Below are 26,707 nucleotides of genomic sequence, written 5' to 3'. Positions count from 1 at the left end.
TAATGTTTACAATGCCTAAGTTTTATTGGTCTTGTTCTCTACTGTTTTGTCCAACTTTATAATATCTAATAAGATAGACAATTCTTCTTAAGGAAACAAGGGACAACGTTGATAACCATTGTTGATAAACTTGTACTCTGTTCTACACCATGTGCTATGTCTATCCTTGGTATTGACTGACAGCTTTGTTTTGCCATATTTGACTGTATTCTTCCCCCCCCCAAAGAAAGTAATAAGCTCTTTTTCTTCTTAATTTGAGGTCTTCATCCTAGATGACTCTGATTTATCTACAGACTAAGCAGTCCTTCCCAGCTCTGGGCCTCCAAATCAGACAAACACATCTTCCTTATACTCAACCCAACCCAAGCCAAAATCAGAGCCCTGTGGTGCTCACTTTCTGACCTCCTCCCAGGCTGACTCTGCACCAGTAACTAACAGCGTTTGCATAGGATCCCTAAATTAAACCAATACCACCACCCAGCCCCTACTATTAAATCATACTACTTATGATTTAATACAGACAAGTGTATCTTAAGAAACTGTGAACTACTTTACTAAAGCTGCTGCATCATTCCCTTCTGGTTTAGTAAGCAAAACATCACATAAAACAGGAAATAGATTCAACTTGATGTAATTCAGCTGACTTCTAGGTACCCTTGCATCCTATGGCCATATGCTTTTAAGAAAATTCCTAACTTGTATCTGTGTGTTAAAAAAAAAAAAAAAGCAATACTTTTAGGTAAATTTTGTCCTACCTGTAAAAAGCAGGGAAACGATTGGTCAGGCCCTATCACCTGCAGCTCACCTGGGAGGAGCTCTGAATGGTGGGTAGTTAGGACTCCGGGAAAAGCCAGAGTGTCCTCAGCCATAAAGACTTCCCACACCAGCTGCCCCAAACACACCTACTCTTCTGTAGCCATATGCATTAATACCTGGGCTTGAGCCAGCTACTCTGCAGCCACTATGAACCTCTCCAGACTATGCACCCTTCCCCGCTGGGGCTCCCGCTTCTCCTTGGTCTTCTTTCATGGGCCCACAGAACCAAAGCATCTCAGAATCTAATGTCACAAGGCAACTGACAGCTGTGACTCACAACTCACCAACTCATAACCCCAACATCCCTTTCAGAGCGACATGCCAGGAGCCACAATCTATTCACGCCAGCCAGAAGTAGAGGCAGGAGAGAACTTCAGATCCCTAGAAGTCTGCCTCGATTTCTAGATGACAAGGCAAAGCCCTCTCTAGTAAATCCCATGCTGTTCATCATGAAAATATTTCCAAGGCCCAGCCAGCAGCTCCCCAGCAAGAGCTGCTCACTGGCCTAAAGCAAAGCATGGTGCTGGAATCCTCGGATTCCACAGTCTCTGGCTCCTGCCAGAATCCTTGGGGCAGGGAGGGGGGCACCCATGGCCTGTGACAGCAGCACACATTCTCCAGCATGGCATCCAAGACTTGAAAACTGAGGTCACAAAGCCAAATGCCGATGGGACACAGCGAGAAATGCCAAGCAACTGGACCCAGGCAGGCAAGAGAGGACGCTGGGATCATGATGCTTGGGAGCAGCAGGCCTGACCCTTTCCATAGGCAATGGCCACCCCTCTGCTGGAAATGACAGTCAGATCTGACTCTTTTCAAAAAGCCCACAGGTTTTCTTGTTTATTCCTAATGTTTACAAGCCTTTATGCTATCCAAACTGTAACAGCATATAGGCTTGAAAATGTCTACAAATCCCTCCTTAATACAGACATATATACTTCCTACCTCTCCAATCTAATTTGCCCCTGCTCTATCACAAGAGTCCCATGTTCTTCACACCCACACGCACATGCTATGTCACTCCTAACTCCTCTAACTTGCACACGAGTCTCTCCCATGCGACATCTGAGACACCCAAACTGTTCACCCCAGACTTCCTTCATCCCAAGAGTTTTCTCTATCTACACTGCACGTATCATGATCCCTTTTTCCTTTTTTTTTTTTTTTTTTTTTTTTTTTTTTTGGTACCAGGGATTGAACTCACAACCTCGCACTTGCCAGGCAGGTGCTTATGCTACTGAACTAAATCCCTGGCTACCACCCCGTTTTCATGCACTGCAGGCATTTGTTTTTCATTGCTGGCATTTAATCATCTTGCCCTGCTCCTTAATCCAAGCTGCACCTTAAACCTCCAAAAAGACCGAACAGTTTCTATCTCTCATTTGTATCTTTCTACCTTCAGTACTGCGAACGGTATGTTCGCACACACACGACTTAATAAATGTTTACTGAATGTGAAAATTCTGCGCTTTTCAAATGGTTCATGCATTGTGACCCACTGTTTCATCAGAGAATAACTCCATGAATTTAGGAACAACAGCTGTTTTGATTTTTAGACAGGGTCTCCCTAAGTTGCTCAGGATGGCCTTGAACTTTCAATCCTCCTGTCTTAACCTCCCTCCCAAGCATGTATTACCATGCCCAGCTAACAACTGCTCTTCTAAAGAAAAACACTAAGACAGACCCCCCCAAAAAATGTTAAAGAAGATGGGACCATGCAAAGGGAGGTAGTCCTGCATGAACTGAAATTAGATTGTAACATACATGCTGTATGTTCAGGGTCATAATGTAAATTTTATTTTTTAATGTAGGTCACAGCCAGAACAGTACAGAAAACATTGCTCTAGAATGAGTGAGCTCAACCACTGCTCACTCACTGCAATTATTTTTCACGCAGTCAGATATTTGCCATTAAAAAAATTCTGATCCACACCCCTGCAGGTCTCCTCCCCTAAGTTCTGTTCCCCTACCAGTGCACCGATCCTGCAGCTCAGAGAAACAAGGAGGCTAAGTCACTAGTTACATTCTCGGCTCATTCTGCAGACTTCTGCAACCATCCTCCAAATTCAGATGTTGCAAGTCGAGGCTTGGGGAATTTGTTCCGCAAATCACCCTAAGTCAGCCTTGCAACAAGACAGCAGAATTCAGTACTCAGCAAAAAAGCACCCCATCCCTTCCATGTGCAGGTCCTCAGACTCCTGGGAATGGGAGACTGCACGGGCTTGGAAGAGCCAAGCCCTAGAGAAGTCAATACCCCCAGCAACAAATCTCCACCCACCCCCTCTCTCCTGCAGAAATGAAACATGGGACTAGGCTGAAGATCCTGGTAGAGTCCAAAGTTCAACACACTTCAAAGTCCAACAATATATACCTTTAGCAAATCCTATGCTGCTTCTCTCCAACCTCCAACTGCATGCACCCTCATGCCTAGAAGAATAAATGGCCCCAGTTTCCCAGAAGCCCCGAGTCTTCAGACTTGTTTCTCCAACTTCAAGGTCAAGACCAGGCAGTGTCATGTAAATGGCAGCACAAAGAGGTGAAAATGACAGGTGGTACATGCCTGTAATCCCAGCACTTGGAAGGCAGAGGCGGGAGGATTGCCATGAGTTCAAGGCCAGCCTGGGCTACACAGTGAGTTCCAGGCCAGCCTGAACTGCAGGATCCCAACCCCCACAAACAGACCTCCCAGGCCGGACATCCTCAGCTACCTCTCTGACCACTGAATGCCTGCTCTCTCTAACACTCTATCCCTGGGGTTCCCAACAAACCCGGTGCAGCACTTGCTGGCAGCCCACTTACACTTGGATATCCTGGCAAACACAGAAACTTCCACACAGCCCGAGTGTCAGTTACTTCTCTGCAAAACAAACATTTCTGATTTCTCGAGTTGCCAGCTACAGTGGCTCTAAGCCCCTGGCATGTAATCAATTTCCACAAAGAATTAATTTCCATTCATCTCTTTCCTTCACCCTGGCCCTGTCAAGGTAATGTCTCACCCTTTTTTCATTTCCAGTTAAATCCAGTGCAAACCCTGGGCACACCTGGAGTGAGGCAGCTTACTAGCTGATGTGTCTCCTAAGGTTACTTTCAAAATCCTTTCCAAACACCCCTTCCTTGCAGTCCTCCCTGACCCTAAAACTTTTAATGTCTGCCGGGACATACAGACAGAACAGCAATTCCCCAGTCTGATTTTCTAGGACTTGCACAATCTCAACCACTGTTCTCTCCATCTTCAGGAAACAGGCAAGTTGGCCAAGGCCATGCTCATGGTCACTCTGTCGCCATCTCGAGGGTCTCCGAGAGCGCCCTCCTCTGACCTGCAACAGCACCTGTGTCTGCACCTGCCCACCACACCGTTCATGTGTCCTATCTGGAGGTCTTACTTCCCACCTACCTGTCTTCCCATGCTTCGCACAAGATGACAAGTCCCAAGGCCAAGGATCAAACCCAGGCTTTGCACATGCCAGGCATGTATGGCACCACTGCTGTGCTACATGCCAGCTTCATTATCTTCTGTATCCTCCCTCCTCCATAACTGCTCCTCTGATCCTCCTTTCTTGGCCCTTTCTACCTGCTACTCCTGTGGACTCTGGGTTCTGCCATAGGCACACCTTCCTCCAAAAGAAGTGAGCCTTCCCCAACTCGGACTTTTCCTCTCTCTGCTGTGGCTCCTGGCCTTCACCAACTCGGGAAGCCATGGCTCATGCATCTGAAGTTGAGCTCTTAAAGTCATTTCCACCTAGCAGAATAGGCTTCATAGGGCCTCAGATTTCTTGGGTACCTCTTGACATCTCCCAGGAAGCCGGGGGTCCTGCTGAGAACACAGCAGCTCCCAGAAGGACCTGTGGAGTCCAACATAACTACTCTGTCTCTGTTTACAGAGCCTCAGGCTCTGTTTACACAACACCCCGGGAAAGGGTCCCAAGACCTCCAATACCTGTTGAAGCAAACTGTCCCAGTCACACCTTCCTGCACAGCGGGTGTGAAGAAAGCAGTGAGGGCCTGCAGATACCCAGCGCCTGCCCAGCTGCACCGCAGGAGTGCCAGAGCCTGGGGAGTCTCCAGAGCTCCACAACCAGGCAGCAGGGCGGCTAACAAACAGGAGGTGTGGCGGTGCCCACCACTTGGCAGGTGGGCTCCTTTAGATCGCTCTCCACTAGCTGCAATGGAAGGCACAGATCTAAACTCAGAGGCATGGAATTAAACGCTGCCTCTGAAATTGTTTGCAGATGCCAAATTCCCAGTCCAGGCCCCAACCCGGAAACCCCCGATGCCCAAAGTGCCACCGCCTGGCAAGGCCGACCGGCCTAGCACGTGGGGTGAGGGGAGCCAGGCCGAAGGCACAGGGCCAGAGAGGGTAGTGGCCAAAGCCTGCTTGAGAGAGGATGTGGGGCCAACCCGCCAGGAAGAGGGTGTGTCCCGGAGTGGACAGGCGCGAGCTGGGCATCCGGCCGGAAAGGGTCCGGGAAGGGGCATGGAAGGGCCGGGCTCTCCGTGCAGGGTCCTCCGGAGAGGTGACTGCCAACCCCCACTCAAAGTTGGGAGGGTCCTGGGTCAGGAGCTCAGGCTCCAGCGAGATAAGGTGGCGTGGAGCGGACAGGCGGCCACCACGGTCCCCACCCCTTGGCCACAAGGCCTGCGCGGCCACTGTCGCAGTGCCCCCCGCGCCCCGCCCCCGGCCCTGGGCCATCAGCCCCCGCGTGGGCGCAGGGCACTGGAAGCGCTCGGCAACCCTGCCACCCCCCAGCAGCAGGCTGCAAGCTTTGGCCTGGCGCAGCTCACTTCCCCACGCTGGGCTCTGGCTGCAGCTGGCACTGTCCTTCCCGCCCCGCCCCGCGCCCTACGCCCCCCCCCCCCCACGCGGTGGGCTCCCCGACCTCGCGCCCTCTGCCGGCTCCCTTTGCGCCCACCTGGCCGCCCAGAAGCCTCAGGGACAGGAGGGTGGGAAGACAGAGCACAGGGCTCAGCCAAGGAGGTAAGGGCTTGACAACCTTCACAGGGCAGGAGCCCTTGGCAGGGAGACTGTGTGGTTCTGGTCAGCACCCCAGAGTCAGAACAGCAAGACGAGCTAGAGGCTGGGGCGAGCAGATGGGGGACACGGAGAGAACAGGGCCTTGTCACACACAGACACACACACACACAGACACAGACCAACTCCTGGCAAGGAAGGGAACTGAGGCATACCCCACACAGGGCTCATGTAAGCGTGCATGCCAAAGAAAAGGCTGTCACAGTAAATCTGAAGAGAACAAAAGACAGACAATCTCCCAAGCAAGGGTGCAAGTTACAAAAAAAGGAAAAGGAAACTCTTTTCAGTAAACGCGTCAGAATGGTTAGTGATGGAGCAACATTTCTTGCAGAAATTCTGCCTCATTGTAAAGTGGATTAAAATGAGTTGTCATAGATACAAGACATGCCTCAAAAAAGTGTGGTAAGTTAAGAGTAATGTGAGAGGGAAAACCCAACTCGTTACCCTTTACGCTGACTGTAATGTAAGGATCCATGCACTGCCCGGCATCCTTCAGGCCAATCTTCTCGATTGTGATGGTGAACAGTGTCATGCCCAGCCTGAGGGCGGCCGTGATACTAAAGTATCTGGCAACAAGGAAGGCCCAGTAACAGCCAGCTCTGCAAACAGTTTCACAGTAAATCCTGTCAGCAAACATGGAAATATTCTACCCGCTCTCAACCCATAACCAGGCAAGCACGATGCAGTCTGGCCTGCAAGCCTTCTACACGCTGCTCTTTACAGATGTATTTTATACACAACAGTGACGTACACTTCCACATCTCATCACCCTAAAGCAGACATCAATTCAAGTTCAATCAAGGAAAAGTCAGGTGAAAACTTCCAGTAGGTCAAGGAAGCCAGTTATAAATAACCGCAGAATAGCTACGGTGTCCTCTTGCATGTACCTGGGGACATGCGATAGGTTTTACATCTCAGCATTTGGTAGGGTGTGGAAGATGCTTTTTAAATAGTTTGCTGTCCTGCAGTCTCAGAGATTCAGTCAGATCAACACATCCTTTAGTTGCCGTGATAAAGAACGTCATTTGAAGTTTACCAGTTATACTTAGTTAGGCCTTTTCAGTCCCATTTCTCTTCTCTTTGTCCTGTTCTGTCTGACGAAGCTCACAGAGGTTCCTGCCACAGAGAATGTCACACGACACCACAAAAACAGTTTGCGTGTTTGAGATCTTCGGATGGCTGGGCCAATTGGGATGCCAGCAACATTACAGACTGGATCAGGAAAATCTCCACAAACCAGGGACTACTTTCCAGAACATGTGGTTAGCTTAGCACATGTATCAAGGTAGTTCACATTAGCAGGTGAGGAGAAAAACTTTTGTAATCTTGTCAACAGATGCAAAAAAAAAAAAGTCTTCAATTAAGTCTTAAACATTATTAGCAAGTTTTGTTTCGCTTTGTTGCTTTTTGAGACAAGGTCTCACTGTGTAGTCCAGGCTGGCCTGAAACTCATGGTAATACAGGCAATAAAAAGTCATTATCCTAGAACCAAACTGCATAATAATGTGGGCACAGGTTAGTCATCACTGAAACCCTGAGTCCTCCCTCAGAGAAACAAAGAATCCTTTCCTCTATATGATTAAGCTAAAGGTTACATGTTCTCTTGCTGTTCGATGTCATTTCTGTTCTGTTTTTCAATGTTTACAGATAACGTCAGTGCTGTACACAGTACACTCATCGTGGGAGCTGGCACACATACCAAACAAGCTGATTCCTCTTCAGTCTTCCCTGCCCTCCCTCCTGATGGCACTTTCAATGACTAGAATTTTACAAGTCTTTTTTCCAGTGAGGCTTACATCCCAGGACAGCATGGTTCCAAACCAAGTACAGTCAATTAAATGACACGTTCTCTTTCTTACTCTGAGAGGAGAAAAAATTCACACTAAAAAGGTTCAGTGAGCTTCTTGTATCTCTAAAATGAAACAGCAAATACCATACAGAGCACAAACATCTCAACTGAACTTGCATTTAACTTTATACAGTCAGTGGATTTCATTCAACTCGGCAGCCCCAGCCACATACAGAGCACACCTCTGCGTCTCATGACTTAGCTCTGCTGCTCTAAGGGCTGCGTTTTCCATGGAGCTACGGCAAGGAAGCAAATGGCCAGGCAGGTGGGAGTTTATACAGCTGCAGCTGCACGCGCTGCGGTATAGTCTGCAAAGCAGACTGGCAACATACAAGACCTCCACTTAAACACATATAACACGGATAGGAAGAGTAAGTTCTAGTTCTAGTCTTTCACAGCACATATATTGTATAAACATCTAAAAGGGAGAAGTTGGAAGGTTCCCTGCACAAACAAATGACTAAGGGGCTACAACTGCTAAATATTTCAATTTGATGGCTCTACATTGTATATGTGTACTGGCCTCGAACTCAAGATCTTCCTGCCTCAGCCTCCTCAGTAGCTGAGATTACAGACAGACACCACCATGCCAGGCTCTTACTATGCATTAGTACGTACTGTACTCCATAAATATGTAAAATTTAAATAAATAAAATAATGTTGAACAACAGCAAGCCAGCTATGGAAACGGCATGATTGGGAAGGAAGGAAGGCAGAGTGCATGCCGACATCAAAGGACAGCGCCGCGCCGGGAGCCAGTCCAAGCCCCCAGTGCACTGGATTGGCCTTCAACAGTGACTGCAATACTGAAATGTGTCCTAGGCGGGCTTTTTTTATTCACTGACACCAGCAAGGAATGGCCACTAGACGGCGCGCCTGCCCGCCTCTGAGCCCAGGCACTGTGCCTTTTGAGTCCATTCAGGCCTCCTGGGGCACACAACTCAGCAACAGCCAGGTTGCTGGGAACTCAAGTTTTCACCTCTCTGGAGCAGGGACTTTGGGGAATTTTGACTCTATATCCCAATCCTGTTAGGGAAACACTTATTTATTCAGTTTGGGCTTCTCATTTTTTTGAAATCAAACAAATCCGTTGTCAGTTTTTAAAAAACTCATTTTAATGAAGGAACATGAATTACAAAAAGTCACCAGCCTGTCACCTATCAGGACGTCTGTGATCAATTAAAACAGAAAGAAAACAAGTTGTCAGGGAAGTGGTGAAATTGCAGGTAGAATTTGACTGGTACCGGAGGTGCGTCCAGGGGGAAACTCACCAGGATCTTGGGGTCCGGAACAGAGAACTGAGTGAGACACAGAAAAGGTAGCGAGGTACACATTCACTGAAGGGTGGTGACACATGCTCTGCAGGGACAGCATAGTTCGGGTCAGACTCCTAGCAGCTCCAGCACAGGGGCAGGGGGCTTTTGGAGCTGCAATTCCTGGACTGACTTCTTTCTCATGCAAATAAGCCTTTGGGACATTGTCCTATCAGAAATGCACTGGGGCTGAAGCCAGGTTTAAACTGCCCTATGGAAGACTTGCTTGGTTTCCTGCGGATGTAAATAAAGACTTGCAAAGAGGGCTTTTCTGATTGGTTCAGTGTGACCCGGCAGGACCCGGGTGCTTCAGGGTCATCCTGGAGCCTGTGTTCTGTGCATGTGCCCTGAGTCTCCAAGACTTTGACAGCTTCCTCCCAGCAGGTTTTCCCCAGCCCTAATCTACCTCAGTTCCCTCTGAGGGACAGAATCTCCAGTTCTTCATGGGATGCTGAGGCAGCACTGGCCTCTTCTGACAGCTGATTCCTGCTGAAAAGGCCTGCAGGCCCTACCTGCTGCTGGGGGCCTGTGCTCTCTGACTACCCTGGGATGTTGGGCTCACTGGCTGGGCTGGCAAGAATTTGCCAGAAGACAAGGAAAGGGCTGAGGATTTAGCTCTGTGGCATAAGTGCTTGCCTGGCAAGTGCAAGTTGTGAGTTCAATCACACACACACACACACACACACACACACACACACAGAGTGAGAGAATGAGAGAGAGAGAGAGACAAGGAGAGAAGAATTAGTGCCCACATGTCAGGAACTGTCAAACTGCCTGGCCAGTGGGAGAAAGCTGTAGGAGAGTCATGGACTGGATCATCATCTGAGGATGGATCTGTTGAAGCCTTCAATGGACAAATCTTACTACCAGGTTTAAGAACCAGCAGCCAAGTATGAGAAGGAACAGGTCGGAATAATTCTTGGTCTCTCTCTTGAAAAGAGTACTATGACTGAGCCAGCAAAAAGACAGTGTTTTTTCTTGCTATTATTTGAGACATTTTCTAGCAGTTTTATTTCCACGTTTCTGTGGACAGGAAAGCATTGTGAAGGGATATTAGGCTACCAAGAGCCTGAGAATGCAGCCCTGGCAAGATTACCCAGTAAAAAGCAGGAGTCCCAGTACCAGTGCCCATATAAGCTGTGGGCACAGTCAATCCTCCAGTGCCATAACTCATTCACACCAGCCACCTGCTACATGGAGCAGGGCCCCAGTAGATGCCTAATATAGTTGCATGCCCAGTGTCCAGATTCCTTGCGTTTAAAACCTGAACTCTTTCTTTGATTGGCCCTGGGTTTCCCTTGGACAACCTGGGTGTGCTTAAGCTACTGCCACTCATGACAGTACAATTTTGGTCTGCCTTTGCTGTTGGTTCCTCTCCTATTTATCCTCCTCTAGATCACGATTGAAAAGGATGAGTTTCACAATGCGGTCCCAGGGGTCTAGGATCTCATCTGAAGTTTTTTAATTTGTGCTGAACAGCTGGCTGGGGCTGACTGATAGTGAGAAACGCTGTCCCACTGGTACCTGACCTTCCTCTGGAGTCAGAACTGAGTTCATAGATTTATGGAAAGCTTCTACTAATCGACTAGGAGAGGCAGCTGGACTGTCCTCTTTGCCCTGCATGACCTCTCTCACCCTTTCATAATTAACATGTTTATTAATGCATCTTTTTATTCCCATAAGAGCAGTAATTATTTTAGACCTCATTTTCAGTCCTTCCCGTTTGCTTCTACTGGGAGGACAGTGCCTTCTCTGGGGCGACTCTGCTCTTTCCACAGCACACTGCTCATCTGCGTATGTCTTAGCCGCCTCTAGGAGTCCTCATGTTTTTATTTAGGGTGCAGAAAGTGGACAAATTGGACATCTTGCTATGCAAGGTCAAAGACAAGGGTCGAAGTCTGAAGCCCCACTTTCTTGCTTCCCGGGCCTCTTGGGGGCTGCTCTTTGTTTGGGACAGTCACCCACCTAAAGCAGCAAGATGGTGGCTGCAGAGAAGATGAAAGAGCCTCTGGAGTCCATCAGCTCCAGGCTCCAGCTTGTCATGAAAAGTGGAAAGTGCACAGTGGGGTAAAAGCAGACTCTGAAGAGTACTATGCCATGTTGGCCAAAGCTGGCGTCCATCACTACAGTGGCATAATATTGATCTGGGCACAGCATGTGAAAAGTACTACAGAGCATGCACACTGGCGATCACTGATCCAGGTCATTCCGATATCACTTGAAGCATGCAAGTACACATTGGGGAGAAATAAACCATGCAAAATTCTTCATTGATATAACTTGCTACAGCTTGTTTAAAAAAAAAATGGAAGCTCATCTCCAAACCTATTAGGATCTCCTGAAAATCGGCCTGAGTCTTCCTTGCATTTTTAGAAACCTGCCACGGAAGAGGAATGTGGACTTGAGTAGTCCCAGGTGTCTGTTAGGAGCAGGATGTGAGCTGCAAGGGCAGGAAACTCTATTCCACATGTGTCCTGTGGGGCTCCGAGCCATGTGAGGAGCAGGAGGAGGGGTCTGAGGAGTCCTGGGTCTTTCTAGGGAGTGGCAGATGGTGGAGTTTCTGAGTCACTTGAGAGGGTGGCCCTGATTTACTGGCCTGAGGATGGAAGGAGGTGGCTCAGGAGACCCCTCCTCCAGTGTGGCTGTTTTCATGAAACATGAAGGGGAGCCCCACGTCTCCCTGAGAGATAGGCAGGACCTAAGGAATCATCAGCCATCTCAGCCTCCTCTTCAGGGGTCTCTTGGGCCTTTGCAGAGGATGCTTCCAGATAGAACCATGAAAACCTGGACAGACGGGACTTTAGTCCACTTTCCTTGACTTTTATGAGGAAGATCTAACTGAAGAAGAGCATTATAACTTATAGACTGCTGTTCTGTGCTCATCTCTGGCCATTTCTGAGTTGATGTGGAAGCCAAACAGTACTGCCATAGAAAGTAAGTTTTTTTTCCTCAGATCCTCCGGGTCAAATGTTGCCATTTCTTAACGCTAATGGTGAGGTCTCTGGGATCTTTGGAAGTTTCCCATGGCACATCATGGGGCTTACGGAAAGAGATTAACCAGGTCTGGGATCCTTCTGAGGGTGGCTCTGCAGAAGGACAGAGACTCATGGGGCTGATTTCAGTCAGTGATTTGTATAATCACTACAAGTACTGCTGTCAAATAGCCCACAAAAGAAAAGAAGCTAAGGAAGGAAGGGAAAGGGAACAAAGCAATCACAATTGAGAAGAAGAAGGAAATTGTGGAGAAATATGAGTGGCTTTTGTGTAAACAATTTCACCAATATGCACAGCATGTCAAAATTCGCCATCTCCACAATCTTACAGAGAAAAGATCTGTATAAGGAAGCTAGTGTTGCTAAAAATGTCACTCTGGTTGGGGACTTAGTTCAGTGGTGCAGCGCCTACCTGTCAAGTGTGAGGCCCTGAGTTCAATTCCCCGTACCCCAACCCACCCCCAAAAAGGTGTTACATTAAGTCACAATCAAGAGTGTTAGACAAGGCAGAAGGCTATCGGTGTGGATAAATGAAAGGCAGATGGCCAGTTATATTGCCTGAGCCTATAATTTGTGAAAAAGCTGGGGCTAGCTATAAATGCAGATTTCACAAAGGATAATCCATTCATGAGTGATAATGGTGAAACCTTTTGTGTCAGTAAGGCGTGGTTTCACAATTTCAAAACGAGAACTGTGGTCTAGAGCATGTCTAGGCATGGTTGTGCGGCCAGTGCTGATACAAGGGTGGTTGAAAACTACACACACCACTTCAAAACGACAACACAGAAAAATGACTTTTGCTCTCATCAAGTTTTCAACTGTGATGAAACTGGCCTCTTCTGGAAGGGAATGCCCAGGAGAACATACAGTACATTATTCAGGAAGAGAAGAAAAATGCCAGGCCATAAGCCTGTGAAGGACAGGCTAGCCTTATTGCTAGATGCCAATGCAGGTGCCTCAGGATAAAGCCTCTCTTGGTTGATTGCCCTGAGACCCCAGGCCTCTTCAGAAAACATAAAGTCATGATGAATTGGCTCAGGGTCATGTGGAGATCTAACACAAAAGCCTGGGTAACAGGAGTACATTCTCTTGAGCAGATCAAGGAGGCTTTCTGTCCTGCTAAACACTATCTAGAGGACAGATGTTTACCATTCAAGGCTCTCCTTATCATGACAATGCTCCTGCTCACCCATGAGATCTGGAAGAGGAACTGGCTGAAGAATTCTCTCAGTCAAGTTCCTCCCACCTAATACAACTCCTGCACTGCAGCCTGTGGAGCAGCAGGTTATACTGAGTTTTCAGAAGCGATCCACCAAGAAGCTGCTCCTGCAGTGCTTGCAGGTGGTCTCAGATACAGGTGTAACCTTTAAAGAGTTCTGGAAGGAAAATTACATCCTTTCCGGTGTGGGTTAGTTGAGAAATCCTGGGCCACTGTTTATCTAAGGACCCTGACATCCACCTGGAACCACATGTAGCCTAAAATTACACAGGAGAGACTCTGAAGGGTACACAGAGGAGCCTCAGCCTTCCAGTGACCCTGTGCTAGACCACACTGTCATGACAGCAGAGCCTGCAGGCTTGCTGGTGGACAGTGGTCGAGTCCAGGAACTGGTGGAGGAACACTTGGGGAACTGCCTATGGAGGAACTGCACCAACTTCTGGCTGCCAGCAGAGAATGGCAGTGAGGAGCTTTCTGAACGGGTGGGTGGGGGGCATCAACAACCAGTTCGGCAAAGTTCTTCTTCTAAAATAAGGGAAATCCTGAAAAAATGCACAGAGTTTTAAACATTTGTAGAGACGGCCCACCAGACAGAGAAAAAGCCAATCGCTTATTTACTTGTTAATGACAAGGTCATTTCACACTCCAGACCAAAAAGGAAAGAAAGACACAGGCCAGTTTTTAGCTCTGAAAAGGCTGAGACCTAATGAGCCAGAAGCAAGGCCTAGTGGGCTGCAGACTCTCCCAAGAGAGAAAAGACACCCGAGAACACATTCCTGATGCTGTGGAGGAACTCTGCTTCCAAACAATGCCCACCTCCCACTTCATCCTCCCTTTCCACCAGCCAAAGATGTCAACTTGAAGGTGAGTGAAAGGGTTGTGGCCCAGACAGGACTCTGTAGTCAGGAAAGCCTCAACCTAAAGCAGGAGCCCCTATCTCCCCCACCTCTAGGAATTTACCTGTGATGTCATCTTCCCGACCCTGGAAATTTACCTATGGCACCAAACCTAGGACCAAAGAGCTACCTGTGCATCCCTAATGCCCCCCTTAGGTTCCACCCCACAACGAGGCTGCTTATGTGCCTCACTGCACGTGTTCCGCAGGAGCGATTGCCGGACGCCAGTGGTGGGAGGTGCTGGTCATCTCTCTCCATATCCTCAGAAAAAAGGCCGCCTTTTGTTTTATACTTCTCATCTTTTGGAAAGATTTTTCAGTGAGTACAGTATGAAACTGTTGTTTCTGGTAAACTAGGCACATTTTATATCTTCCCAGTGGATACACTGGGAAAACAGTTGGTGTTTCTGGTACATTATGCACATTATACAACCATTTTTATTATGAAAGGGTTGTTAAGGGGTGCTTTGGGAGGTTCAGAATGCAATATGGGTATTTCCATTCTTTCTCATGGGAAAAATAATCTTGACTTACAAACAGTTTGAGTTACAACCAGCCCTCAGAATGAACGAGTTTGTAAGTCAAGGGTCCACTGCTTGTGGAAACAGGATCCTTTCCATTTATGCTGATAATTAAAGACTGTGCTGATCAGTTTGTTAAGGCAGTAGAGGTAGAAGCTTATTTTTTCAGCATTAAAAAAATGCTTGGAAAGTTCCAAGTACAAACCTGGGTCTGTTATCTGCTGACTAAAATATGGCAGCTCTATTCCCACAGGCTTACCAAGGGGGTGACATTCGGAGCCCTCCCTTTTTCCACCCAGGCCCCAAGGCACGTGTTTCTAGATTACCTGAGTTTTCTCTCAGCAGAACTGATAGGATTATTTCCAAAAGATGAGAAGTATAAAACAAAAGAGGCCTTTATTCTGACAACAAGGAGAGAGAGAATCAGCACCCCTGACTGCTGCAGTCTGGCTTTCTGTCTGCGTGTGCAGTAATAGAAAACAGCTCACCTAAGCGTGATCTGGGCCATGCGTGAGACACTGTGATGAAGAAGGGCTGTTGGCCAACTGGGAAATTGGCTCAGCTCACTCCCTAAGTTCAGAGACTCCACATACGCGACAAGAACGTGAGCCTGACTGTATCCTCTTTCCGGAAGTTTCTACAGGGCACCTGGAAGTTGGTTTAGACTATGGAGAGTAGATCCAGAGTATCTGTGATGATCCTTTGTGATTGCTCCGCCAGTTCTGTTAACGGGTTTCCATTATTTGTGCCCTTCCTTTTCAGCTGGTTGCAGTGTTACCTGAGAATCTCCAGCCCGGGCCTGGAGACTTTTATGGGCTCCCCTGGGAGCCTGTATTGCTCACTACCTGTGTTGGAATCCTTGTGCTTGCGATTTTCTTGTGGAGGAATGTTTTTCCAGTGAGTGAATTAACTTGTTCTTTGACTTCTGAATATATTGAGGATTCTATTATCATTGGCCCTTTCAGTTACAAACATAAACAAATCAGTGGTTATAATTCAAGTTAGTTTTCTGAAATAATTTAATCTTGGTACTAGCAAAGATTTAAGAGCAAAGCTAACCATATCCACTTGTTAGTAGAATTGGTGACTCGTAAAGCCATCCTGAAAAGCAGTTTAATAATTCTATATATCATAAGCCTTTAAAATGGGATACAAAACAGGATAAGAAATATAAATTGCTTTTATATGGTATGATAACATCAGTAAGTGATCTTAAAGAAATACATTACATGTTAAGATTTTATACAAAGGTATTAGATGTAGTATTTAATAGAGTAATAACTTGGTGAAACCTAAATGATCTATATTAGGGAATATCATGTTTCACCTTATTTATATCCACAGAACAGAATATTAGGCTGCTGTATGTATTTCAAAGGCAGGGGGCAAAGAAGGTGTTCACGATTTAATGTGAAGTGGGAAAAGGGGAAACAGACCGTGAGGTACTGATGAACTGTGCTGTAGAAACATACAGGGCAAGAAATACAGTAAGATGGTAGAAACGTCCAGGCAAGATCAGGCAGAGTGGTGTGTGCATTCCTGCAGCCCTGGAGGAGAGGGAGGCTGAGACAGGAGAAGTGCAAGTTTGAGCCCAGCCTGGGCAACTTGGTCACTTAGCAAGAGCCTGTCTCAAGAAAAATGGGAAGGCTGAGAATGTAGTTCATTGTGAAGGCCCTGTCCCAGGTACCACCAAAAACAAGCCCAAAACAGCACCCTATGAAAGATTCCTGTGAGGACTTCTGGAATCTCACCGAACAGCTTCTTGGATGAAAGCACGCCTGGAAGGGTACGCAGAGTGTTTGGGGGTGAAAAGGTGCTGTTTCCCCTGCTCCTCTCCTTTGGTTCCCCTGCAGCTGCTACCCAGCAGGGCTCTCAGGCTCAGCCCTGCAGCTTCACACCCTGCCCCTGGGCTCACTTCCTCCCACTCCCTGAGGTCACATGGCTCTGAGGGGACACTCCTGATCCTGGAGAGCACAGTCGCCCTCCCCCCACATTCCCCTCAGCTGGCCACTGCGCTCTGCTGTCCTATACTGTTTATAGCACTCGGAAGGAGAAGACAGAGTCTGCGTTACAGAGAAGTGCAGTGATCGCTGCTGTGGTATTTAATTAGTTGCAGTTTAGGATTTATGACCCCAGAAGGCACTGGGAGGAAGAACTGGGTCTGTGCTCTTCCTGGAAGCCTTTAGCTGTCATTTCTCTGTGTTCTTCTGGTGTCTTCCCTTCTGCTTAGATTTATTACTGTTTTTGTGGTCTGGGGAAATCAGATGATGAGGTGTATTAGATTATTTCTTAATTGAGTCAACAGATCACTTGAAATAGGGTTTCTGAGGTATCTTCCAGTGGGTGAGAGAGGCGTATCTTAGTGCAAAGGTTATGCTGGTAATCTCGCTCACAAGTCTTCCATATGGTCACCCATTTCTAGACTGCATGCTTGCCTTTGGGATTGTCAAGTAATTTTGAGTAAGTAAATCAATAATGTGTGTATTATAAAAACAAGCATTTCACTGTTGAAGCCAAATGCTCATCTCAGAAGCCTGGTGTTCACTTGGTCCTGGCACACAAGCCCGTGTGTAGCTGTGAAGTAAGACACGCTCCTTACTGTTCCTCTGTATCAGAGGCTATTTATAATACATTTTTAATTGTATGGGTTTATTCTGAACTAAAGTTACTAAATTTTCACTTGGTTATGATCCTGACTTGTGTTAGGAACTATGCATTCCTTTTAATCAAATGTTTGACATCTAATTTCTCTCTTTCTCTTCTAGGTAAAGGAGAGAATATACCAAGGTAAATCTCTTCCTGTTGGTGTTTGGGAGGACTTTTAGGCAGGCTAGGAGCGACAGTGACTTTGGTGTCTGATTTGACTCACTAACTGCTCCACATTTTACTGTTGCTACTAACCATGGTATAGTGGGGAGGGTGATGGTACCGGCTGAGCTAGGAGATGTGGGGGCAGGGGTGACTGCTTACTTGGAGCAGACAGAGCGTGGCTGGACCACACAGGTGTGGAGAGAGGACAGTGTGTCTGTGCTAGGGACACCTCGGCCCCTATAGGTTTATCGGCACAGGAGCTCGAGACAGCAGTGCAGATCTGTAGCCTAAAGTTTCTTTTTCTCGTAGCAAATGACATTCATTTGAAGTGATCCGTTTTCAGAGAACAAGTGCCTTTTGTGAAAGGAGCCTCTCCAACTGTGTGACATTTTACTGTATCTCCTGCCTTTGCAGTAATTGATATCTCCTCAAAACAAGTGTTACTATAGTTTTCTTAAAGTTTAACAGTGTCCTGTGCACTGCTGCTGTTAGCTTCGGGTCTCTCTGGACAGGCAGGTAGCTGTGCTAAGCCCTGTCTCTCACAGAGCCTCACAGGTGTCCTTGCTGCTGAGACACTGTGCAGCTCAGTTCCATTTAATGCTCCTAATAACCTGGCTATTTCCTCTTTTTAGTCACTGAACAGCAGACTGCCGAAAAGGTGAAGACTACCACAAAGGACAATGCACAACTTGCAGAAAAATTGTCAAGTTATGAACAGAAGGTAGAACCTCTCACGGGCCCTCCTCTAGCGCGTCTGTGGTGTAGCTCAGTTATTACGGTATTTTGAAGGCCTGTGTTCTCGCTTCATCATTTCCTCTGAGCCCTCCAGATCTTATGCACCATCATGTGTAAAAGGAACGCTCTGCTTGCTTCTTTGGAACAAGGTTTTACTAGCACAGTGACTTCTGTTACTTAGTTCTGAATGTGTTTTTTACATAGATCAATGAATCGCAGAGGCTTCTTCAGGAGACCAAGAATCAGAATAGGATTCTCTCTGAGGAAGCAATTAAATACAAGGTAAAAGTCCTTCTCTTTGGGGGATTATAGTCTAAAAACAAAAGCAAGCATTAATGCATACTGTTACTTTTAATCTCTTTTCTTCTGGATAAAATAAAAGTGCTTGAAGGAAGCAAGGAATTTCTGGATGATACGGCCCGAACTCTTGGTGATATGTTAGAATGTGAGCGGAAATGCAACATGAAAAATCAGGATTTGGTGAGTTTTGCTGCTGCATGTTACTACAGGTGTATTATTAGGTATTTGGTAAATCAGTTGAGCTGTTCCCATGCTGTTAACTCCATGAGACTAGGAATAACAGAACTGAACATGCCTGTACCCATTTTGTGGGATTTTTAGTACTGATTCAGTAGAATGTTTTTATAGGCACGGGAAGTGTTTTGATCCTGAATCTTGGATAATTTCATAGTTGTGTCCTCCAGAACACACAGTCACTCAAAAATTGGTCCAGTTGAGTAGTCTGTGTAAACTGGTTTTATTTCACAGTGAACTCTGTGCCTTTCGAATAGTCTGCAAATCCCCTAAGCGGAAATGTAGTGAGGAGAGTTCTCATGCTTCCCACCTCCTGTGTGGCCTGGTCCTTTGCTCAGCACACACCTGGTGAATTGCCCATTTTCAGTATTTTGTGCACCATGCTGTTTGGCAGGAAGTTATGACATACAACCTGCAGTTAAAAGAACGGTGGGTTAGGGTCACCCCTTGAGCCAGTATTGTCATAAATATTGAGAAATTTGGCACATGAGATTTTTCTATTCCCCCAGAAACACTTTTTTTTCTATTGTTTTATTTTGGTTTTGTCTTTTTGAGACTGGGTTCTGTTATGCAGTTCAGGCTGGCTGTGAACTCACCTTGTAGCCTAGGCTGGCCTTAAACTCTCCTGCCTCAGCTTCCTGAGTGCTGGGATTACAGGCGTCCTCCACCATACCCAGCATTCTTACCATTTTTAATTCAGACAAGAACATGTTTAAAGTGATCTTGGAGCTGTTTTTTTTTTTTTTTTTTTTTTTTTTTTTTTTTGGTGCCAGGGATCGAACTCATGACCCAGTGCTTGGCGGGCAGGCATTTAATGCTGCTGAGCTAAATCTCCAGACCTTTTGGGGCTTGTTTTCCTGACACCAGAAAAAGCTGTTCATTTTCCATGGTGTGCTTGGACATTTCTTTATGCTATATGTAGTAACATAACCCCAAAGCTTGAGGGTGCCATGAAACTCTTGACTTCAGTTTTTTCTCTCAGCTCTTTAAGCAGATTTTTTCCCCAGACCACGTTTAATCCCGATTTTACCTAAAACATAGTGGATAGTTTGGGGTACCTTGTAGTAATGTTTTTGTTCTTTAGCATACGTATCAGTGTTTCTCCCACAGTCCTAATGCGTTCTGTGTGTTCCTTGCTTCCTTGGCAGGTCCTGGAAAATGAGAAATCTGTAGGGAAGCTAAAGGAGGTTATTTCAATGAATGCCTCAGAATTTTCCAAGGTAAGGCTGCCCACACTCCCTGCCGGTGTCAGTGTCGAGACTCAGCTGCATGGAGCAGTGGTGACCTGATGAGTGCTGAGAGCCATGGAAGGCAGAGGCGGTGCATGATTGAGGGGCAGGGCTGGGGCCCCTCCCTGGCGTGGCTCATGAACAGTCGTGTTGTGCGTTAGGTTCAGGTCGCCCTGAATGAAGGCAAGTTGAGTGAGGAGAAAGTGAAGTCTGAGTGCCACCAGGTTCAGGAAGAAAACACAAGGCTGAAGAAGAAGAAAAAAGTGCAGATTTTGTAAATGTTTGGTCAGAGTGGGTGCAAACCCCGGCGACTTTAGCTCTGTCATCTTTTCTCATGAGGAGCTGCTTATGCAGGCCCCTGCAGCAAGCTGGGGAGCATCGAGTCTGTCCTCCCCAGCTTGCACATTACTGAGGGCACAGGCTCCTTTTGTGTTTCTCGTGGATTTTCAATTCTGTAAATTGATGGCAGTTCTTGGCCCTTGTCTTGTTAGATACTAGTCATTACTTTGGCCTCAGCAAGGCCAGGGGTTGGCTTTTTAAACCTCAGATTTAAGGCTTTGCTAAGCCTCCTCTAACAGTTACTGCCTCACATTGGCCATAGGAAGGTTAGATCAGGGATCTGTGATCAACACACACACACTGAGGCCAGAAATCCCACAGCTAGCTGCCGGCAGTTCCCATGTGAATGGGTTATGTTCCTGCTAGGGGGATACACAGGATAGTCCCATTAGGTGGTAAGGACAGTCCTGCATGCCCTGCAGCGGTTCATGCCAGTGGGAATATGTTAAGCCCCAGCAATACATGCCCACGGGTGCCACCTGGAAGTCAGGCATTTGAGTCAGCAGGCATTTTTCGGAATGACTTGATGGATGGGGTCAGCTTCGTTGACAGCTCAGGGTGGAAGTCACACTCTGCAGTCCCGAACCAAGTCTTAGCCTCTGCGATGGGAAAAGGAGGGACAGGACTCCTGCTTCCCCATCCCACTTGCATGGTCCTGTGCCTCTGTGGAATCCCCAGTCCGCAGGGACCCTTCCATATGACTTTCAGCTACAGCAGGAAGTTGAAGACCAGAAGAAGCTGAACGCTAAACTCAGCCAGCGAATCAGGTCGTTGGAAAAGTCTCAGAGGGATCTGGAAGCCACTCTCCATGATAAGGATGATAGCATTGGTGTAAGTTACCCCAGCCGGCCCAGCCTGATCATGAACACTTGGAAAACAACCCACTGTGAGGATGGAGAGGCTGTTAACTGCTGCTCCCTTCTCTGCTAGGCTCTGAACAACTGCATCATGCAGCTGAACCGGTTGGAGGAGAGGGGATCAGAATCTGAGGGTCGAGGTCCAGGCAGATGTGAGCCAGGTGAATTAGCCAAAGGAGAAGTGGGAGGTAAGACCGGCCCTAGCCCAAGGGCCCCTTTTTTTTTTAACCAGGGATCTAACTCATGACCATGCACTCACCAGGCAGGTGCTTGTGCCACTGAGCTAAATCCCCAGCCCTTCAAGGGCCCTTTTTTGTCTTCTTCTCTTTATTGTTATTTTAGACAAGGTCCCTATGTAGTGGTTGGCCTTGATCTCACTGTGTAGTCCACACTGGCCTCAAACCCACAGCAAAATTTCTACCTCAGTCTCCTAAGTATTTTTGTCTTTAAATCCATACATGGATACTGCTTCTCAGCTGAGTTTCTTCTTGCCCTGACTGACCCATGAAGCTCTTTAGGTTCTTAGTGTGAAGGACGACAAGAGGATGAGAAAATAGACAGACCAATCTGGGGTCAGGTGGAGCCCATACCCTCCTCATGGGAAGAAAGGAACTGGCCCCTCACTGCAGGGGCATTTATACGTTTTAGCATCTTAATGTCATGTGACACCCTGTTGTCCTAGCAGCCCAATGTTCAGATTGTCTTGGGGCTTGGTGATCTCTGGGCTGAGGCAGCTTCTTCACATGGCAACCCCAGGGACTCTTTGTTCTTGGGCCAGCCATGCCCTGGCCCTGCATGTGTGGTCGGTTTGCAGCTTCAATGGCTCCCAACATCTGAATAATTCGTACTTATGTCTGGGTCACTGGGGTGCAGTAGCAGCAGGCAAGCGGGGAAAGCTGCTTTTCCACCCCTAAGAACTGGATGTGTACGCTGGAGTCTTTGCCTTTGTGTCGGCCTCTGTGCCAGAGAAGAAACTCACTCAGCTTTCTGGAGATGACACAGGGGTCCGTACTCACGGCCTCTGCTGTTCTGTGGTTCTCAGGCACGTGGCCAGGGTCACCTAGAGTGTGGGGATGGGGAGCCACAGCCCAGGCTGTGAGGGCAGAGGCTGGAGAGCAGCAGGGTCTGAGATGAGAAAAGTGGTCAGGGTGCCACCCCAGCTGCAGAGGGTGCTCAGGGTGCGAGTCTGGCCCCACGCCGGCCAGCTCCCCCTAGACCATGTGGCATGCTGTCTTGGCAGGAGCTCACAAAATCTAAGGGTGCAGTTGTCCTGAAAGTCAGTGTGTCAGTTCTGTTGGTGAATTGTTTTTCTTTACAGTGTGTCATGAGCATTAGTTTAGTTTTGTGGAAGTCAAGACAACAGTGTTAGAAACGGCACAGGAAGGCACAGCCACACTTGTTCTCTTTGTAGGTGGGGAAAATAAGAAGGCTCACATGCACCAGCTGATGGATGTCTCCCGGGTGAGTCCCTTCACAGAGACCCCAGGGCCCTTGAGTCCTGACTCAGCCTTACTTTCAAGCCTGTGCCTCTCCCTCACAATTTTCAGACACATCCCGCAATATCCGTATTTCAGAAAGATCTCCAACTCCTGGAGTTGAAGCTGAGAGCCTCCCTGTCTGCCAAATGTGATCTGGAAGGTAGGTCCCTGACCGCATGGTGGTCAGGCTGAGTGCCAGCATGAATGAGGCAGGGATGCTGGGAGCCTGGTTCTGTGTCTTTGGCGGTGCCCTTGGTGACGTGTCTCACCTCCCAGACCAGATCGTGAAGCTAGGTGAGGACTGCGGCAGGCTGCAGGCGGACAAGGCCCGGCTGGAGGAGGAGTTTAGCATGCTGCAGCAGAAGGTGGAGGTCCTGAAGGAGCTGTCCCACCAGAAGGAGCTGGAGCTGCAGAAGTGAGTCCCAGAGATTTTGCCCAGTGTCTTATGCTGGCCATTCCTGTCACTTCTGATTGCCTAGCAGCTTTGATGTGCAGTGATCATAGAGGAAACTTGGGGCCCAGGGTGCTTCTGGTTTCCTGTGATGGCGACCTGAGGCTGCTCCTGCCTGTCCGCCGTCACCTTCATCCAGCTAGCAGTTGGGCCCAGTGTCCCTGCCTCTGTAGCCTCAGCTCCACTGCTTGTTTCTTAAAGCCTAGGGATTTGTCGAGGGCTCAGTTCAGCATCTTTGGCATTGTGCTCAATGTGTGGGTTGAGGGAGGGCAGCACTGGCCTCTGGGGCCCACATTTCACTTCTGGCTGGGGCCAAGGCTCCCGTCCTCCCATTCGGCCTATCTTGTGTGCTTATCATGGCCTAGGTGTAGAGGAACAGCTCTTCCCTGACAGTATGGGGGAAGGGGGGGAGGTGGACTCCGCCTATTGCTTTCCCAGCAGCTCTGCTGGACAATCCTGGCTTCCCTCTGGGTACACTCATCTGCCACACAGGCAGCTAGAGCCTGGCACATGCTGTGCTCTTAGCTTGTTCTGTTTGCCAATTAGACAATTACAAGGAGAGGTGAGAGAATTTAAGAACACAAGCAAATGGCCCAGAGCCTGGAGCTTGACTGCCCTCCTGAAACCCTGTGCCTGCTGCTGGGTGGGGAAGTGGCCTGTGGGCTGAGTTCAGCCCTGGCAGCTGCCTTTCTCCTAGGATACTGAGTCAGGCGGAATGTGCACAGCAGCAGCGAGAGCAGGCGCTGAGGGCTGTGGATGAGAAGGTGGTGCCGGCCACAGAGGAGGTGAAAATCTACAAGTGAGTGTGGCGTCCGAGAAAGAGGAACTGGGCTGAGTTGCTTTGTTACATAGAAGAGATGGGCACAGAAGCACATGAGAAGCCCAAGAATGGAATGTATTTAACTCACACGGGGAGGGGTTCTACATTAACAGACCAAGGCTTGTTAACAGCGAAGCTCCTTTGCAGATGTGTCCTGTGCCCATTTTTAGGAAGTCGGCCTGCTTCTGTCACACGTCTACACCCACCAGAGTCTCAGTGCTCCGACAGACCGGGGGCAGCATTTTGAGTCATTTCTTGTGGCTATAATTTGAGGGGAAAACCTTTTTTTTTTTATCTGTACCGGGGATCAAACTTACGACCGCCAGCTTGCAAGGCAGGTGCTTATGCCTCTGAGCTAAATCCCCAGTCCCTGAGGGGAAAACCTTTATGGGGAAGGTAGCCTTAGCCAGATTATTTTGAGATTGTTATTCAAGGACAGTTAAGGAAATTGACAAGTTGTCAACTCATAATCTCTAGGTATTAAATGAAAAATCAGGAAACTGAGGTTCACACTGCACTCATCACGTTATGAAATGTTTCTGTATGATGAAGTCTTTAAAGGTCAGACATGGTCAGACTGTTTCAGAATTTATTTGATTCTAACTGCTAAGTATTATTTTTAGGCGGCGAATCCGTGAGGTGGAAGCAGAATTAGAGAAAACGGAGCGCTCATTTAAAAACCAGGCAAGGAATAGAGTGCGCTGTGGTGACAGCATCCGTTAATCCCCCACACAGGAGTCATGGAGGGCTGCAGCCCGGTGACTGGTCCCTCAACCTGAGTCTTGCCGTGTTCTCTTGCAGCTTGCTACGGAGAAGAAAAAAGCCCATGAGAACTGGGTAAGAGCCTCCTCCTCGCCTTGCCTCGCATCGCCCTCTCCAGCTTCATTCAGCCACTGTGCTGAGCTGGCCTCTCTGTCTCCACAGCTCAAAGCTCGAAATGCAGAGCGCCTGGTGGCAGATGAGAAGCGGCAGGCCGCCAACCTGAGGCAGAGGTTAGCAGCGCGTGGCGCGATGCGATGCGTGGCGCCCACGTTTTAGACCACTCAGTGTGGCTATGGTCACCCCCAGCCCTACTGTGTCTGTGTGCAGGCTGATGGAAATTACCCAGAAGCTGGATATGCTTAAAGAGGAGCCTGGGATCATTAAGTGGATGCCAGACAGTCCTGGAGTGCAGAACGTGCCCCACAGAGGTGGGCACTCTGTCCTTCTGAGTGGGACTCGGGGAACTTAACCACTGCAGAGAAGTGGTAACCAGCGCATGTGTTGTCTCCTCAGGTCCCCTGAGCCAGAAGGGCTCCTTTGGGCAGTCCCCTGTGAATGGCGGTGAGTGCTCCCCGCCCCCAGGCACAGAGCCCCCTGGATGGCCGCCATCTGCGAGCCTGAACTTGGCACGCTGTGACATTGTGAGAGCCGACTTGGGTGAGCCTCTCCAGGGCCTCTAGTCCCGGACTCAGGGACACCATGCTGCCTTGCCCCGGGCATGGTTCCCTGAGCTCTGGTACAGAGCCTGGGCACTCCCGGCTCGGGTTTCCACTTAGCCCTGGGCCCTGTGCAGGCCCACCTGGATTGCAGTGCAGGAGCACGGTCCTGGGAGCAGTCGCCCACCCCGTCACTCCCAACCCTCTCTGGCTGTGGCATGGCAGAGGCCACAGTGTCGCCCTCTTAGTCTCTGCACAGTGTTCAATGAGTGGGCGCACTTTCGTCACCACTCACCTCTGGGCCACCAGGGACGGCTCCTGAGCTAGGCAGGTCCGCGTGTTACTGGTTCTGTGTGCTGCTCCCAAATCATATGGCCACTGTGTGTGGGCTCAGTCTTCTGTGGCCCTGTCTTCGTCCTCCACAGCCTGAGACTTAATGCAGCCTCTGCCTCTGGCTTGGGTTGCCACAGCGCAGCTTTCCCAGCTCCCCAGGTCAGCGAAGTGCTGACCAGGTGGAGCCCGCCCAGGCTGAGGCCTCCTTCGACCCCCCCCTACCCCCACCCCCACCCCCACTTGACGCCTGCTCAGTGAGCCTGGTACCTCTGGCTCCACTCGAGGGCTCCCTGGCCTCCTGCCTCCCACGGGCCTTGCAGCTGCTTGTCAGAGGCAGCCATGCCTCTGCTCCCTCCAGGGACAGTCCGCAGGGCTCTGCAGTGTTCCCAAGGGCACTTCCGAGGGCATGCCCGAGGCCTCTTCCGTCCTCGTCCTTATCCTCGTCCTCGTCCCCGACCTCATCCCTGCCCTCGTCCTCATCCTCATCCTCGTCCCCGACCTCATCCCTGCCCTCGTCCCAGTCCTCGTCCTCGTCCTGGGAAAGTCCTCTGAGTGCCTTCTCTGCCCCCAGATCCCGGCCTTGGCCCCGTGGCCAACAGCAGCTCCCGTGGCTCCTGCCCAGAGAAGGACATGGACAACGCCAAGGTGAACCTGGAGCCCGTGCCTTGGCCCCCGCTGCTCCATGGGTCCTCGGTTTCCCTCTGTTCTCCAGCTGGCCTGGGCGTGGCGACCCCGCTGGCTAGGTCACCATCTGACTGGGGCCTTCACTAAGGCTGGGGCCACGTGCTGAGTGCTGGAGCACAGCACACCTCATGCCCCTGCCTTGAGTGTTTGGTTTGGTACTTATTTTGAGTCAAGGTTTCCTTATGCAGCTCAAGCTGGACTTGACCTCACAGTACCCAGAGCCCACCTGCAGTTCCCTAGCAGTCCTCCCCCCTCAGCCTCCCGAGTGCGGGATGACCGGTGTGCATCGCCACACTCGCGTGCGCTTGATTTTTGGGAGCAGCTGTTGGGGTCCTCAGGCTCTGTGCTAGGCAGACCCCTTGCAATGATCCGGATGAGGTGGG

General features: G+C 48.9%; 1 protein-coding gene across 1 annotated transcript; it reads left to right on the top strand.

Moving 5' to 3' along the window:
* Positions 1-13,557: 13,557 nt before the first annotated feature.
* LOC134472158 (transport and Golgi organization protein 1 homolog) lies at positions 13,558-24,109 on the top strand. Its single transcript, XM_063233309.1, has 8 exons — positions 13,558-13,701; positions 19,864-19,935; positions 20,992-21,114; positions 21,214-21,328; positions 22,552-22,601; positions 22,715-22,778; positions 22,895-23,033; positions 23,767-24,109. Exons 1-8 carry the CDS (start codon positions 13,558-13,560, stop codon positions 23,870-23,872), a joined length of 813 nt encoding a protein of 270 aa, XP_063089379.1. The 3' UTR covers positions 23,873-24,109.
* The last annotated feature ends 2,598 nt before the right edge of the window (positions 24,110-26,707 follow it).

This window comes from Cavia porcellus, unplaced genomic scaffold (genome assembly GCF_034190915.1).
Source record: "Cavia porcellus strain 051 isolate PalLab524CR breed Dunkin Hartley unplaced genomic scaffold, mCavPor4.1 scaffold_22, whole genome shotgun sequence".
Lineage (NCBI taxonomy): Eukaryota > Metazoa > Chordata > Mammalia > Rodentia > Caviidae > Cavia > Cavia porcellus.
This window is presented reverse-complemented; position numbering and strand designations above follow the sequence as displayed.

Coding starts and splice junctions, on each gene's coding strand:
- LOC134472158 (XM_063233309.1), top strand. CDS start 13,558: ATGACAGCAGAGCCTGCAGGCTTGCTGGTGGACAGTGGTCGAGTCCAG. Junction 13,702..19,863: donor GTGAGGAGCTTTCTGAACGG/GTGGGTGGGGGG, acceptor CTTCCTTGGCAG/GTCCTGGAAAATGAGAAATC. Junction 22,779..22,894: donor TGCCAAATGTGATCTGGAAG/GTAGGTCCCTGA, acceptor CTCACCTCCCAG/ACCAGATCGTGAAGCTAGGT.